General features: G+C 40.0%; 1 protein-coding gene across 1 annotated transcript in view; it reads right to left on the reverse strand.

The window, feature by feature from the left end:
- The window catches only part of nompC (no mechanoreceptor potential C), a 323,022-nt gene that overhangs the window by 200,969 nt on the left and 106,491 nt on the right, over positions 1 to 15,562 (reverse strand). The window contains exon 2 of the mRNA XM_080275921.1: positions 5,153 to 5,254. Within this exon, the coding sequence (XP_080132047.1) occupies positions 5,153 to 5,254 (102 nt within the window). The remainder of the gene's footprint in view (positions 1 to 5,152; positions 5,255 to 15,562) is intronic.

Here is a 15,562-nt window from a genome sequence, read left to right on the forward strand (position 1 = left end):
ACGGAGTTCGCGTTGTTCTCATTAGCCTCACAGCTTGCGACTCAGGCAAAAACATAGGGACTCCATCGTAGCCCAGACTCCCCAGATGCGCGCGCCGCCTTCCGACCAACCGATATTATTACCATCACCACCATAATCTCTAAACAACTCTCGTTCGTCAGGCTCTGCCTTGATTACGCCGCAGCAAAGAGAAACCAAACGGCCACAGTGGCTAGTTAGGTGGCTGGTTGGGTTGTCTGGTATGTGGGTTATTGAACTGGAGTCGATTTTTTTTTTTTTTTAATGCAAGGGAGGAGGAACTAAAGGCCATAACCCCGCAAGATTGTCCCCTCCAAGAAAAAATAAATAAAATCAAAATAACAGGGCCAAATTCAACATCCGTTCATTTCGAGATGCCTGGACATATAGCGTTTAAAAGACAGATCATAGGCAGTAAGAAATACAGCAGAAGGAGACAGTTCCAGAGTTGACCCATTGTATACATGTAGAACCGGAAGTAGCTATTATCTCTTCTATTAGAGAGCTGGGCATAAGAAGGATGAGAGTTTATTGTTATACGACTGCTGCACGCTCGCCGAAGAGGTGGAGGGATGCAAACAGTCAGTTTAGATACTTTAGAAGAGCATTGTCCATTGAAGTAGCGACAGAATATAAATACAGGTGCAACACTACGGCGAAGAAACAGAGGCTAGATGGAGCTAGTGAGAGAAGAGTGAATGAGACGAAAACCCCTTGACTCCACCATTTTGAAAAGAGCTGTATGTGGGGAACATCCTGACACTCGAGAATTGTACTCTACACGGGGGCGAATAAAACCCCTGTATAAAGTCATCAACTGTGCGGGGGTAGGGAATGCAAGGAGTAGGCTTAGCACACCAAATCTCTTGGAATCAGATTTTATAAGAGAGGTAATATGATCTTTCTAAGACAAATCGTGAAAGAATAAAACCCCAGATATGTTCAGAGATATGCTGGATTGAGTTGGATATTGTTAAACTTTAGAGGATACGCTTGCATAAGATTTTGGCGGGTCGAAACATGTAAGAACTGAGTTTCTGATGCATTGAAATAAGTAAGATTACTATTACCCCAATCAAATATGTGAGCCAAGTCAGACATTGGGTGTACCATAGCCTCATCCCTTGTTTACTGAAGTAACTGCTGAGATGCATGCTGCGAGAAGCGAATGAGTGGAGTCATTAGCATATGAGTAGATAAGGTTAAATGTACAGGTGGTTGGATTACTTGATAAAATGATTAGTGTTTGTAAACTTCCAGATTGGTTAGCTGTTTGGTATGAGTCATTTTATTGACTAGCTTGATAGTCGTTCATTTAGCTGCTTGGATGATTTAGAACTGACAGCTTGGTCTCTAAGGTTCATCTTTTGCTTTTCTTTTTTAATATAAAACTGATGCAGTCAAAGACGAAGTCTCTCCACCAAAAAAAAAAAAAAAAAAAAAAAAAAAAAAAAAAAAAAAATCGATGAAAGTCGTATGACAGAGGCAACCGGAATCAAGAAGCCGTACTGTCGAGGTGCTTGGAATGGATAGGCCTACATACTTTTTGAATTATCATTTCGTTATATTTGTAATATTGTATAAAAGATCTTGGTTGTGACACGTAGAACTGGTTGACATTCTTGTTTTGTATAATTGCTTCAGTATTGGGTAATGTTTTAATACAGAAATTGGGATCTTCTGCATATGCCGAGTTCAGAGGTTTAGCATACACATTAGATGTGATGCCGAATGTACCAGTTACATTATTTTTCCTTTCGCGTTAACTAAAGAGAAACTTGTGAAGAGAACTGTAAACCTCCAACTGTGCCAGTCTGGACGTTTGTTCGTGGAAGCACAAGGGAACCAAATGCCAGTAATACTGCCGGATTATTTGCGTACATCTAAGATTACGGCGGATGAAGGGGATGGATGTGTTATTCCGTGTATGTGGCGGTTGCGATGGTCTGTATTTCTGGTATACACGAGTCACGCAAGTTTTATCAGCAGCGTATGCCCAATTGCCTCTGTTGCTCCTCTTTCAGTCTTTAAATGTCCTTTGAAAATCAGTGTTGTGGATTCAAAGGACATTGTTGACGCCGACATGAGGCCTAATACAGTTATATCTGCTGGTGTGGATTCAATAGACTTATATTTAAGTCCTTGGGGAGGGAAGCAGGAGAGGTAACAGGACATCTGCTCTCGATAGTATAGTTTAATCGAATTTACTTACCACGCTCAACGTTTAAGTTGGTGGCATTTTTTATCTAAACTTTCTCAGTATTAACGCAGGCAAATTTATATTAACTCATCAGGCACACCATTTCATCTGTGATATGTGGAGGTCATTCGTAAATCCCATATCTTAGTGTATAAGGCAGCTAAATACGATCAACGTAACATCACTGGAAGTGTGCGAGGTAGGTTGTCCGAAACTGTACAACTTAGGCAAAAGTTCACTTGTTACTCTTCACACTGAGGGCATGTTCGTCGCGGTCCACCCTGACACATCACGCCAGAGAGAAGCATCAATGGTATCGTTACAGAAATATACTGAGCCTCCTCTTGTTTAGGAATGTTATATCCAGTAGTCGAATGTGGGAATTGGAAGAGATGAAACATCACGTGAACTTTTGTCCCCGATTATACTGTAAAAGGCAACAAAGCTTCACGAGGTTACAAGTCGGTGGCAATATGTCTCAGGCGGGGTTGGCACCAAATGCATGATGGCATGGGCGAGAGTACTGCATCACTATAACCCATTGTTCTTTCACGCACCGCCCGCTCTTAATGGGTCACTTGTACCGGTGTAAGTGATTCAAAACTCCCGCCTGCACCAACAAGTACTTCGTGTGGATGCTGCCTCACACGAGATGATGATGAACACATGTATAAAGCATCTTGTATTCATGTCGCCTGATAATAACTTTTGAACGACCAATATACTTATCAGCATCAAACAAGGTTCTCCATAAAGTGCATACCTCCCCCCCTTGCATGTAAACGAAGTAGTGTTTGTATGCGCCCTCTTATAAACTGAGAATTTCCTCTCACGCATATAACTTAGATTTTGTATGCGTATGAAAAATGCTACCCAAGATTGGTATATTTAACCCCTTTAGCCCGAGCACTTTTTTTTTTTTTTTTAGCTGCTACCAGACAAATCATGCAGCACAGGCGATCACCCTAAATGATGAATCAGTGAGTGAAATTTAAGCATACTGAAATCGTCTGGAGATTGCACGAACAAAATAAAGAAGACGTCGTCGGGCTGAGAGAGTTTTTATTTTCACATGAAATACCTAATAAGGCAGCTAAGTCTGCTTGATATGATGTCTTGGTGATTAACAGACGCATATAATACATCCGGTACCTCCTACAACTTTCAGAGGTATTAATTCCAGTCAGGAAGGGGCGTAGCTTCTTCTCTTGTTAACTGGTTAGATCAGCTTAATAGTAAGCGGTCTATACTTTCATTTTAGAATGTACTGTATACTGCTCATCCAGTGTCGGTTAACACATTCTTGTAGTTAACGTTTCTCACAGTGCGGGAGTTGTTGGACGACTCTACCTATAAATTACATTACCTTGCGTGTGTGTTAGATTAATGGTGTCTTGGCAAGGTAATTTCGTCTTTTATTCTGTAAGCAGATAGTTAATGGTGAACCACTGTCAGAGGCACATTGAACATTAATTTTTTATGTGCACCATTTTTTTCCTCACACTTAACGATATGATTTAATGATAGTCACTGACACTTTTTATTATTTTATCAGCCCCATTCTCATTTCCATGTTAAGAAATAGAACATTTCCTATCGGTTAAGTATCTCGCTTTCATTAAAAAATTGTTGATATATGACTCGTAGGATTTGTTTTTACATCTGAATATAGTTAGGATGTACAGGGTTATTTTTCTAGAATTTAAGGTACCTGTGCTGGTAAGGATGTACACTCTTGGAAACATGAGTAAAGGCGCTGGCATTATATTGGACATCGTTGGGAATCATACTCTTCTCATTTTAAGCATTGGAATTACATCTCACCACCCTGAATACGGAGTTATTACAGGAGTTTAACACTAGAATGTTGTTAGCCCGGAGGAAATGCCTTGGGAATGATGTAGAGCCTTAATATTGTCTAATTCTGCCATTGAGCTTCGGGAAATCAGCTGCAAAAGGGCTAAAATTTCGCTAAAATTAACTGTAATTTCAGTGAAAGGGATGGAATGATGGGGTAATAGCTAAGAGGGGATAATACCATATAAGAACAGTTTATGTAAATTGAATTTTGAATTTCTTTCATTTCGTTACGTTTGTCGATGAATAGGTTTAGGCTAGATTATAACAGGGCAAGATTTACTGTCGTCGTAATGAGATTTTAGACAGACTTGAGATTGCCTTGTTAAATCACGCCATATTGCAAATTTGACTTATGATCCTAGTGGTCAGAGTTGACTTCGATGCCCTTAAAAGCATGGGTATTATTTTTTTTTAACGTTGTCTGGTTTAAATCATTAGAGGTTTCATAGGCCTATAGGAAGCTCACTGCACCTCCATTGGTTATGTCCCGTCATTCACGCTCATTTCTGCGAAGGTCAGGATCACATGTGAGGTATTTTTTCACTGCCCAGTCATTTATTTCCTCTTTTCGGTTGCTTGCTTCCGTAAAGTTCTCTTATTATTCTGTCACTTGCCAAGATTGGGATGCCACATTAGATGAGTATTAAAAGAAGGTGTTTGTGTGAGATCTGTGTTAGCTAATGTGTTACATGTAGATGGTTAGGTTAACGTTGTAGGCCTAAGTAGTGCCAGTGAGTTATGTTTGTTCAAGTTAGCAATGATTGGTCCAAATGTACTAAGTCGAATCAAGTCAGGTATTGTTTCATTGTGCCTGGTAATTAGGTCATTCTAGGTATGCAATGTGTAAGGAATATTAGGTGTGGTCATGGGCTGCATTGCTAAGGTGTATTGGTTGAGTGAATTTTAGTCAGCATAGATTTTTATGTTTGGGCGTCGTAGCTGAAGTCATGTGAGGTCAGCAGCGACAGATTAGGTCAGCATACTGTAGATATCCAAAGCTAGAGTGAGTTGGGTGAGGTCAGGTCATTAAAGATCATTTTCAAGTAATACATGAGGTAAGATCATTAGGCTGACCTTGTTCTTATCGTTGGGGTTGCAGCCGAGGTCAATGAGACGGTCGACGAATGCTGGCTTGTTCTCCCTCGCCGCGTACATGAGGGGGGTGTAGCCCGTGGTCTGGAAATAAAAATACAATATTATTGCTGTAAGAATAGTTGTACATGCCTTAAATTATTACCACACTGAATTCGTTGGGCATATGGATGAGTCAGAAGGAGTCATTTATTAATCTAAAATGTACACCCTCCCAAAAAAGTATCAGCACTCTTACAGCACGTATCATTCTGAAACATGGATGACGCACTGTGATATAGTGGGCATCCTGTAATTCTAAGTGCAAATATTATCTTCGGTAATTAGTAGAACTCAAAATTGCAAAAAGGATTCTCTTTCTGGGTGGTGTATATTTGAGGCACCACATTCATAGACTCATGTGTGTCTGAGGGAGTTGCTCATTTTCACAACAATCGTACCCAAAGGTGCCGATACTTTTTTGGGAGGGTGTACATGAACAGGGTGTTGCCCGTAACCAGGATACAGCCATACGAATTAAATGTAAAACTTTTAAAAGAATTTCTTCATATAATATCATCACGCACAAATCATTAGATACATAGTAAAGATGAGTCATTTATATAAGTCTGTGCAGCACACCAGTCTAAAATATTGTATCTACTATACATTGCCACGCAAACCTATATTATAAAGGGAATCATCAGGGAGATGTAAGAATTTTGTTTTCTTTGGGTAAACGATAACAACTTTACTATAATAATAGATTTTGAGATACGAAAATTTGGGGAAGATGCAATTAATAAGTAAATCAATCAAGAAACAGGATTTTTTTAAATAGTCGTGGGATATAGAGTTCAGAATACTGGACACGTTTACATGCTTCTTGGTTGAAGGAAATAAGAAATATGTCCAAGTTGCTACGAATAAAGCTTAAGAAGAACCAAATTATTTCAAAACATTACTAAAGTCAAGTATTTAATGAGAGTTTTTGAAAGCTAGCTTCATTCTGGCTAAAGACAGTGGGAAGTTTGTTTGCATGAATGAAGAATATAAATTAGTTGATAGTGTACTGTATAAGAACGGTATCATTTGTGTTAAAATAAAACATGTACAGGGAATTAGTAGGCCTACATGAATTACGGTCTTACTTTGTCATGATAGGAATAATACATATTTCCTTTGTCTTTACAATATCATGTTTAGAGTTATATTTGAAATATTGCATGCTCCTTTTTTTACGGTCTGTGACTTTTCTTAGAGAACTTGTAAAAATCTGTAGATGCACTTACTGTTTAGCTTTTTATTTATTATTTTTTTCCCTTTCTTTCTTTATAGTTCACACTCACAGTTGTAGGATCTCACACCATTTTCACTATGCTAACCCACACGCTAGTTTTTAACAGTAATTAACCGTTTGGCAACGAAACACCTGCTTTTGCAGTTTATTTTGGCAGACGTAAAACCACCTTTAATTAATTAATTAGAAATTAAGACCACCCCCAAAACAAATGTTAGGATATCGCGATTAACGTTTTGCCGGAGATTTAAAAAAAAAAAAAAAAAAAAAAAAAAAAAAGCACTTCGAATTTTATTCCAGCTTATGATATACGATTTTGGTCAGCTGCTTGAAACTTACCAGCCAAAAGGTTTAGTCTGTTCAGTCTGTGTTTTGTGTTGTATTGTTGTTATTATGTTGTATTGTTGTTATTTTCAATCAGTTTTGCCAAGCTTAGAAGGAACTTTTCGAACCGGAGAAGTTAAATACATCCTTTAAGTCCCTTCACTATAAGAGGACCCTCGCGTAAGATGGATAAAATTGTCCGGAAGCAGAAAGAAGAAACTAAAAACGACGCTACCCGGGTTCAGGAATTTAATTAGACCTACTCATCCTAGATCCCTCCTGGCCCAGTAACCCCTCCTAACCTCGAGTCCTTCATAGCCCCCTTTGTCTTCCCAGTCCCCCTCTTCTCATAGTCCTCACCAGTCTTTCTCTCCTAGCCCTCATCCCTCTCAACCTCCTCTTTTAGCCCCCTCTCTCATCTTAGTCCCCTTCCTAGCCTCAGTCCCCTCTTCTCCCTTTCTAGCTCCTCTCCTATCCCCCTCTTTCCTAGCTCCTCTCTTCTTCCCTCCTATCCCCCTCTTTCCTAGCTTCCCCCTTCTCCCCTCCTATCCCCTTCTCTCCAAGCTCCCCTCTTCTCCCCTCCTATCCCCCTCTTTCCTAGCTTCCCCTTCTCCCCTCCTATCCCCCTCTCTCCTAGCTCCCCTCTTCTCCCCTCCTATCCCGCTCTCTCCTAGCTCCCCTCTTCTCCCCATCTAGCCCCTACTCTCCTAGCTCCCTCCCTCCTAGCTACCCCTCTCCTAGCTCCCCTCTTCTCCCCTCCTAGCTCCCACTCTCCTAGCTCCCCTCTTCTCCCCCTCTAGCCCCCTCTCCTTTCTTAGCTCCCTCTCCCCTTCTCTTAGCCCGTTTTCTCCTCCAAGCCCTTTCCTTTTCTCCAGCCCCTTTTCCTTTCCTAGCCCTTTTCTTCTCTCCCAGCCTCTCCCTTCCTTCCAAGCTCACCTCTCCCATCCCAGCATTCTCCCCTTTCCTAGCCCCCCTTTTCTCCTCCTAGCCCTCATTTTCCCTTCCTAGCTCCCCTTTTTACCCTCCTAGCCCCCTCTCCCCACCTTGTCCTCCTCCTTTCCTCGCCCTCTCCCCACCTAGCCCTCTCCCCACCTAGACCCCCTCTTTCCTAGCCCTCTCCCCACCTAGCCCCCCTCCTTTCCTAGCCCTCGCCCTACCTAGCTCTCACTCCCTTCCTAGCCCTGTACCCACCTAGCCGCCACCCTTCCTACACCCCTTTCCCTGTCTCTATTATCCTCCCTCCTATCGACCCCCCCTCCCTCCGTTTTCCTTCACCAGTCAACCATTAGGCGGTCAGTCATTACCCAGATTAATCACCGGGGTGCTAATCGTTCCGTCCATCATTATCTTGTATATTCCTCATTCTTGCAGAAGGGAGAATTTTATATTTCTTTATAGAACTTTTTCTTTTCTGGGTACAATAATCGTACTTTTCACGCTTTTGTGATTTTCCGTTTTAATATCCAAAGTACCTCATCTATAATACTAGATTGGCACTCAGTGGAGCACATCTCTCCAACAAGGGCAACGTAATATGCAGACCACTCTTCATAATGGGTTATGTTTTCTCATCATTTATTAGGGTTTCGCAAAAACTGTTTTCCGGATCCAGAATCTGTTACGATCCGGATCAGTTCCAAAAGTTAAAAGATTGTTCCCTGGGACATGGGCTATCTACCCACCAAATTTGGTCCAAATCTCTCTTTTAGTTTTTGGGTAATCCTGCTAATAGATAAACAAACAAACAAACGGGGGTGAAAACATACTCTTCTTGTCGGAGAGAACTAGAATGAAGATGTAATGTCTTATTATTCATATATGTGATTGTGGAGGTGATGGTGGTGATATTTTTGTTGTTGTGGCGGGTTATCCCGACCTGAACCGTAGACTACTGGTAAGCAATTGCTTCTCTGAGGCCGTCGTAAGAGTACAATACAGAACATATACCGTGCAGGGATCCAGCTCCCCTTGATGATGGTGATTATGATGATGATGATTGATGGATATGGCAGTGAGTTTTTGTGAGTGACTTGCAGGGAGATGGGTAGAATGTAGGTAGGCCGCGTTACGTAGATAAGAGAGATTCATTAGAAGGAGGATACATGAAGTTGTTTATGAGACAAGTTGCTTATCATTTTATTCTAGTTGGTAGTTAAATTTGATAGGACACTACAAATCATTCGTATAATAATCTACCACATATGATTTTTTTTTCTTTTTGCTATTTAATGTATAACGATAGGGCAGGATCATAACCACCTTAATTACCCACATTTAGCTGTGACAAGAGTGGTTTACCTGATAAGAATGACACAGCGAACGAAAAAGATAAACTGTGATACAAATGCTTAACTTTTACATTCCGGTAATGTATTTTGTTGGTTTAAACTTGCAAGGATAGACCAACAAAGTCTGACCCGAGACCTTTTTTCAGCTTTCGGGAGACGTCTTGTAGTGAGGGGGTTTGAGTAGTAGTTGCAAGTCAAGCTCATATTCATGTGCACCAGATGGACTGCAGACTGAAGTTGTCTTCCTGCAGTTGTTCACCATCCTCTATTCGGGAAATGGGGAATAAGGAACGTTCGTATAACCGGATAGCAAAACGGTTCAGTTATGTCAGAGCCACCACATGAAGACGTCCCTCTCCAGCTCCGAGGAGGTTGTTAAAGGCTATTGCCAACTCCAGTCCGATACGTGTCCCTAATGTGCATGAAAACGTCAGGGGCAGCAAGAATTTTATATAGATGGCTTTCCTGGACATTCAGTAGTAAACCTTTCGGCTACCGTCCCGTAATCTGTATTTCATTCCTGTCGCCACCAGACGGTTTAACCCGGCTTAGGATAAACCTGCTGAAATGAGGAGGTGAAACATGGCCTTCACTGACCCCCTTTACTATGACTGTCTTCCAGAAGCTGAAAAAAGCCGTCTTAGGTTGGCAAGATTAAACCTACACAAGTCGTTGTAATGAAAAGCTTAATGTCTTCTGAGCCCCCACTTGCGTTAGTCAGATCACAGTAGTTTACAAAATAGATCAGGAAACTTCTCAAAGAACGGCCTTGTCAGTCAATCACACCATACGAATTTTCAAACGCAATTTGCTACACTCTGGCGAATCCTCCTATGGTGCTTTGTTTTAGATCCTTCAAGATTTTCGCACAAGGCGCTTCATTCTGGCCATCGTTCCATTTGGCACTTCACTTTAGCGAAGCCTAATAAAGTCCTGTATCATTCCACTTTAGCAAAGCCCTGAGAAATCCTGCATCAATCCAGTACTTATATACTTGTTACTGAACGCAGAGACTGTATTTTGCATTCAGCATTATAGCATTCTTCCTATTCGTTGAACGTCTCTATCTTCTTCAAGGTTGATTTTCCTTCTTTTATTCACATTAATTTTAAAACTCTTTTACAAACTGGTATATTCGTTTTCACACTTGAACATGTATATCTCATTACTCTTTCATGGATCTTGACTGTCTTCCTCATAGTTATTGTCCCCTGATATTCATCGTATATATAATATCAATTTTTATTTAATTTTTCATTTTGTTTATCGATCTTTTTATCTATCTATCTACATTTATCTATCTATCTATCTAACTGTCTTTCTGTCTAATTATCTACATGCCTGTTCTTATCTGCATATCTATATTGATTTGTTTATAATTATATTTATCCATCTGTTTATCTGTTTATTCATTTATTTGTCTATCAGTATACTTATCTGTCAGTCTGTCGATCTGTCTGATAACCAATCTGTTCATCTATGTTGATCCATCTCTCTATTTATCCATCTTTCCAGCAGTTATTTATTATCTTAAATAATAAAATCAAGCTGTCTATGCGTGTGTGTCTGTGTCTGTGAGTTTGTTCGTTTCTTTCACTAGAGCGGTAATAGATATCAACCTAATTCTTTTTGCACTAAGTCCAGGTAAGTCAGGGAGTGTCAGAAAAAAAAAAAATGGCGATCGCGCGTGACGTGCGGAGCGAAATTGTCAGAAATTGCGAAGTGAAAATATACAAATAACATTTTTTTCGACTTTCTGGTCAGAATTGGTCATTGTGGGCTCAGTAACGTTGTGGAAACAGTTAATGGTGTATGCAAACATTTTGTAACAGAAAGGCTATTTATTAGTGCAGCAGATTTTTGCGAGCAAGCATTAGTTTTTAATACAATCTGCTTTTCGCGATATTCCATTGCGTCCACACTACCAGGTAATATCAATGGTTCACCAGAAATCCTTAATTTGGAAGGTCTTTGTTTTGACCAACTCCGATCGTCATAACTGCAATGATTGCAGTTCTCTCATCTGCCTTATGTACATATCTTAGTCTGGCTGTTGTGTGGAGCGGAAGGAGGTGTAAGAAAGAATACAAAAGGGGGGGGGAACAGAGATAAAAACGATAAAGAGATAGGTAACAATTTATGAGTAAATGGGGAGAGACAGGAGCAGACTGGAAGACAGGAGATAAAGGAGTACTGTATGCAGAGAGGGAAATAGAAAAGTCTGGCTGTGGACATGAAGGTAACAACAATGACGTTGACAATGACGGTGACGATGGCTTATGCTTTAGGACTGCTTTGCTAAATCTAATAGTGATATTACAACCTAGTGAGCAAAAAGTAATGACAAAAATGAATATGGATGAAGCTTATAGTGATGATGACTTATTTGACGGTAACAATGATGAGAATAAAAGTACCATATATTGCATAACATCGTACTACCGAGACCAGTGAGTAAAAGTGCGAGAGAGTCAGGCCAGATGTGAGTGAGGCTAAGTAAGTAGGAAGTCTAATGAGTCAGACAACAACAGTTTACGAGTGGGGATAGGAATTACCCTTGGCCGGTCTATTTCGGGAGTAGGGTGAGGGGGTGGAGAGAGGGGGGTGAGAGGTGGGGTGATGGAGGTGAGGAGTGGTGTTGTGGCGTGATGGGTGGGGTGATGGGGTGAGGAGTGGTGGTGGGGTGTGAGGGAAGTGTTGGGTGGCCGGGCAGGTAGTGGTTGACTGGGCTTAATCCGTTTATTCCGAGCACTATTTTTTTTTTTTTTTTTATTTCCACAAACTGGCAGTTTTATTCAGTTTTAGAGGTACGTTTAAAGTGGAAAGGTAAGATATATCATTAATTAATCCTGTTACTACTAGAGATGTGTCCCAATTAAACAAATAACTGGGACGTAGCAAGAAAAGTAAATTAAACGTGACCGGAAGTAAGGATAAAGTTCTCCCCGATTTTTTTTTTTGTTTAGCTCCAGACATTTTATTCAGCTTTGGAGAGAGTTTTTGAACTGGAGAAGTTAGATACAACCTTCATTTAGCTTTTCACTCTAAGTGTTCTCCCCCGAGTTCAGTAATTTCATCTGGAGTTCAGCAAGAACAGATCAGTAACACGTCACCAGACTGGAGGGGTCTAGAGGTTCCCTAACACTTTATTTTTTGCACTATATTACTCTTTAATAATCTTTGGCATACTGTGTAATAGTATATATATTAACCATCGAAATGTGTTGCTAGAGGAACACACAATAAAATGTTAGAGTGGCATACTCAGAAGTATCAAAAACTGTGTAATAACGATCGAAGAGAATGGTAAGGTGTCATATGCAAAGTAAATCGCTAAGGAAAAGATGCAACGAAACCTCCTGAGCCACTTATAATGCTGGTTTGATAAATGACTTGAAATGATACATACAGTATATACATGATTCCTAATGCGATATTACCCAGTCACTGTATGCATCTTGGCAATTTGGAATCCTTTAGAGGGAATACTCGTGCAGGCTGTTTATAGTCTCGATGGACCTCATTTTATCGTACTGCTAATAATAATGATAATGATGATATTAATAAAAATAAAAATAATAATAATAATAATGATAATAAGATGATGATGATGATCATGATCATGATGATCATGATGATGATAGCAGAAAATAATAAATGTCTCACTACGTCTTTTTGCTCCCTTTTCTCCTCGTGCCCATTTCCCCTGGTTTCCTTTTTCACACAATACTGATTTCAACACCTACTGTTTTCTCACTTCTAAAACCATTCTCACACACACACACACACACACACACACACACACACACACACACACACACTCTCTCTTACTTCCTTCGATTTCATCTTCCACCCCTTCTCCTTTCCAACCCCTCCCCTCCTATTGGCCCTTCTTTTTAATTCTCTCATTCTCACTTTTCCCCTCTTCTCTCTCCCTTCCTCCATTCTTCCCTTTCTCCCCTCGGCACCCCTCCCTCCCCTTCTCCCCGCTCGTCCTTCGTCACTCCTCTGTTATTACCTTCTCCTTCACTCCCAAACTATTATCAGCTTTATATATAATCGCCCCCTTTCCCCTCCCATTGTTTCACGGTTCGGGCTCCCCATCCCTTTCCTCTTCCTCTTCCTCTCTCTCTCCAATCTTTATTTTCCTTGTCCTCCCTCTTACCCATCCTCCTTCCTCTTTCTCGCAACCCTTCCTGCTCTGTTTTAACTTCAGTCTTCCTCCTCAGTTTTTTCTCTCCACCTCTTCTACTTTTTTTTTTTCTCTTCTAACCCCACCCTAGATCTTTGTCTCATTCCTCATTTTCTTTATTCTCTTTCTCAGTCTAACCAACCGATATGTTTTTCTTGTTAAATATTCTCCGGTCTCCACCTCTCATTTTTCCCCTATTTCATTTCAGTTTGTCTGTGCCTGTACCATTTCTGTATATTTACCCCTCCCCCTCCCCCCCTTCTCTCTCTCTCTCTCTCTCTCTCTCTCTCTCTCTCCCGTATTTTTCCCCTAAGTAATTGGCATTTTTATTATCATTACCTCTTTTAGTACAACGACGTATTCTATTGGTTGTTCACACTGCTTTCAAACAGCTTCATTCAGTTTAGCAGAGACTTCTGGAACTGGAGTGGTGTCCCATAGCATTCACTAACCTGTTCAATAGCAGTAGTATATACTTTTTAACCTCAGTTTTAACTTGAGCCCAGTGCCCAATGGATACGTTTAAATACTGAACTCTTTTGACACTAACCAGGTCTCTCTCTCTCTTTCTCTCTCTCTCTCTGATTGACTGATTGATGAGTTGGAACTGTATACATATTAAATCTAAAATATGATCCTGGTCACGAAGACGTGTTGTGAAAAGGATGAACAGTCAGCGCACCGTCTTTTCCCACAGAACTACTTGAAATAGATACAAAGGGGTACAGAAGGGCGAAAATATGGGTTAGGTTAAAGTAAAACGAGTGTTGTGTCATCCCTAGGTTGCAACGTCTGACCGAAGCAGTTTAATATAGAAGACGCCATTGTACTGAAGGGGATTATAGTGGGTCTTCGGCGACATGAGACCCTCTCTCTGAAATCCTGCCTTTCCACGAAACGTCAGACTTATTCACGCCAACGCCACATGATTCTCTCACTTTGGATGCCCTTCTTTGTGTACAATATTTGTGCCATAATTCAGTCTTTCCTTTCATCTGCGTCGTGTGGCTTTGTTTTCATTGACTTGAATTATAGATAACACCATCATGTGTTGCTCGTAATGCAGTCACAATTCTTTCTTTTCCTTATCAATAACCAGGAATGATTGATGTGTACGAGATTAATACCAGTAGCCATTTTCTTTAGGATATTAGATTTTCCCTATAATACCCGGTATAAGAGTCGTAGTGGCCTTTTTAGCTAAAATCTACAGACGTCTGTAGGCATAAATTTTTAAGTCATTATGAGAGAGTGTCATTTTTTTTGTATTGTACCGGTACTTCATTAAAATTGTATACTGAAGATTATAAAAGTCAGATTAATTTTATTTAAGCTATTTTAGTGTTTTAGCATTTTCATACACCATCCTTGCCAGCACACAGTTTGCAGTTAAATAGTTACACAAGATTAATGTAAGTAGTTACAAATGTAATGTAATTTTTAGGAGAGAGATGATGTAATATTATTTCACATAATCCTGGGGATTATACGTGGGTTTAGTACAGATACGGTACATGCAAAAGAAAATTTGCCAAGATATTTCCATTTCTATTTCCTTGCGATACTTTTACTCGCATATAATATGCATTGATACTGTTACTTAAGGCGTGTTCGTAATCACAAATTTTACACTATAGCTAGATGTTAGATTTACCGTGTCATACTCACGTGTAAGTCGAAGAAATTATTAGCTTTTTCGTTACACATATTGCAGTGATAATAAATGAAACTATTGCAGATGACTGCTAATGTACTTTTATATATTTCATGGCATTTTAATTTCCGTGCTAGACTCTATTGTAAGTCGCAGAGGGTATAGCTGTAGAAATTTTTAACAGTAACAGTTTTCACCCTATTTTTAGATTTTAACTCTTCCGTACCATGACCGCGTTTTAATTATGCCTCTGTGCAGTGATTTGCGCCAAATAAAGTTCTTACTACTTCCAGACAATTGTGTATTAGGTGAGGGCACACTAGTCGTAGCAAGGGACTGACGACTTTATAAGCCGTATTCATAAGGGTTTAATAAAATCGTATAGAGATCCAAAAACTTACTAAGATATCATCATTGTGAAACGTTTGAGTCGTATTCTAAGCTGCATAGGAGGCTTCGTAGCACCTCTTCCTTAGCCGTTTATTTTACCTAAGTATTCTCTTCTGAAATGCTTATATTGTTTTAACACACATTTGCATAAATAATATAAAGAGGTTCTGAGGTGTAATGTGCAAAATAAATCGCAGAAGATAAGGTGTTACGTAAGCTCCATAGTCATTTAGAATATAGCCTAAGTTGCTTCATCTATTAGGCT

Source organism: Coenobita brevimanus, chromosome 63, assembly GCF_032717465.1.
Source record: "Coenobita brevimanus isolate Jiangsu-jjx chromosome 63, ASM3271746v2, whole genome shotgun sequence".
Lineage (NCBI taxonomy): Eukaryota > Metazoa > Arthropoda > Malacostraca > Decapoda > Coenobitidae > Coenobita > Coenobita brevimanus.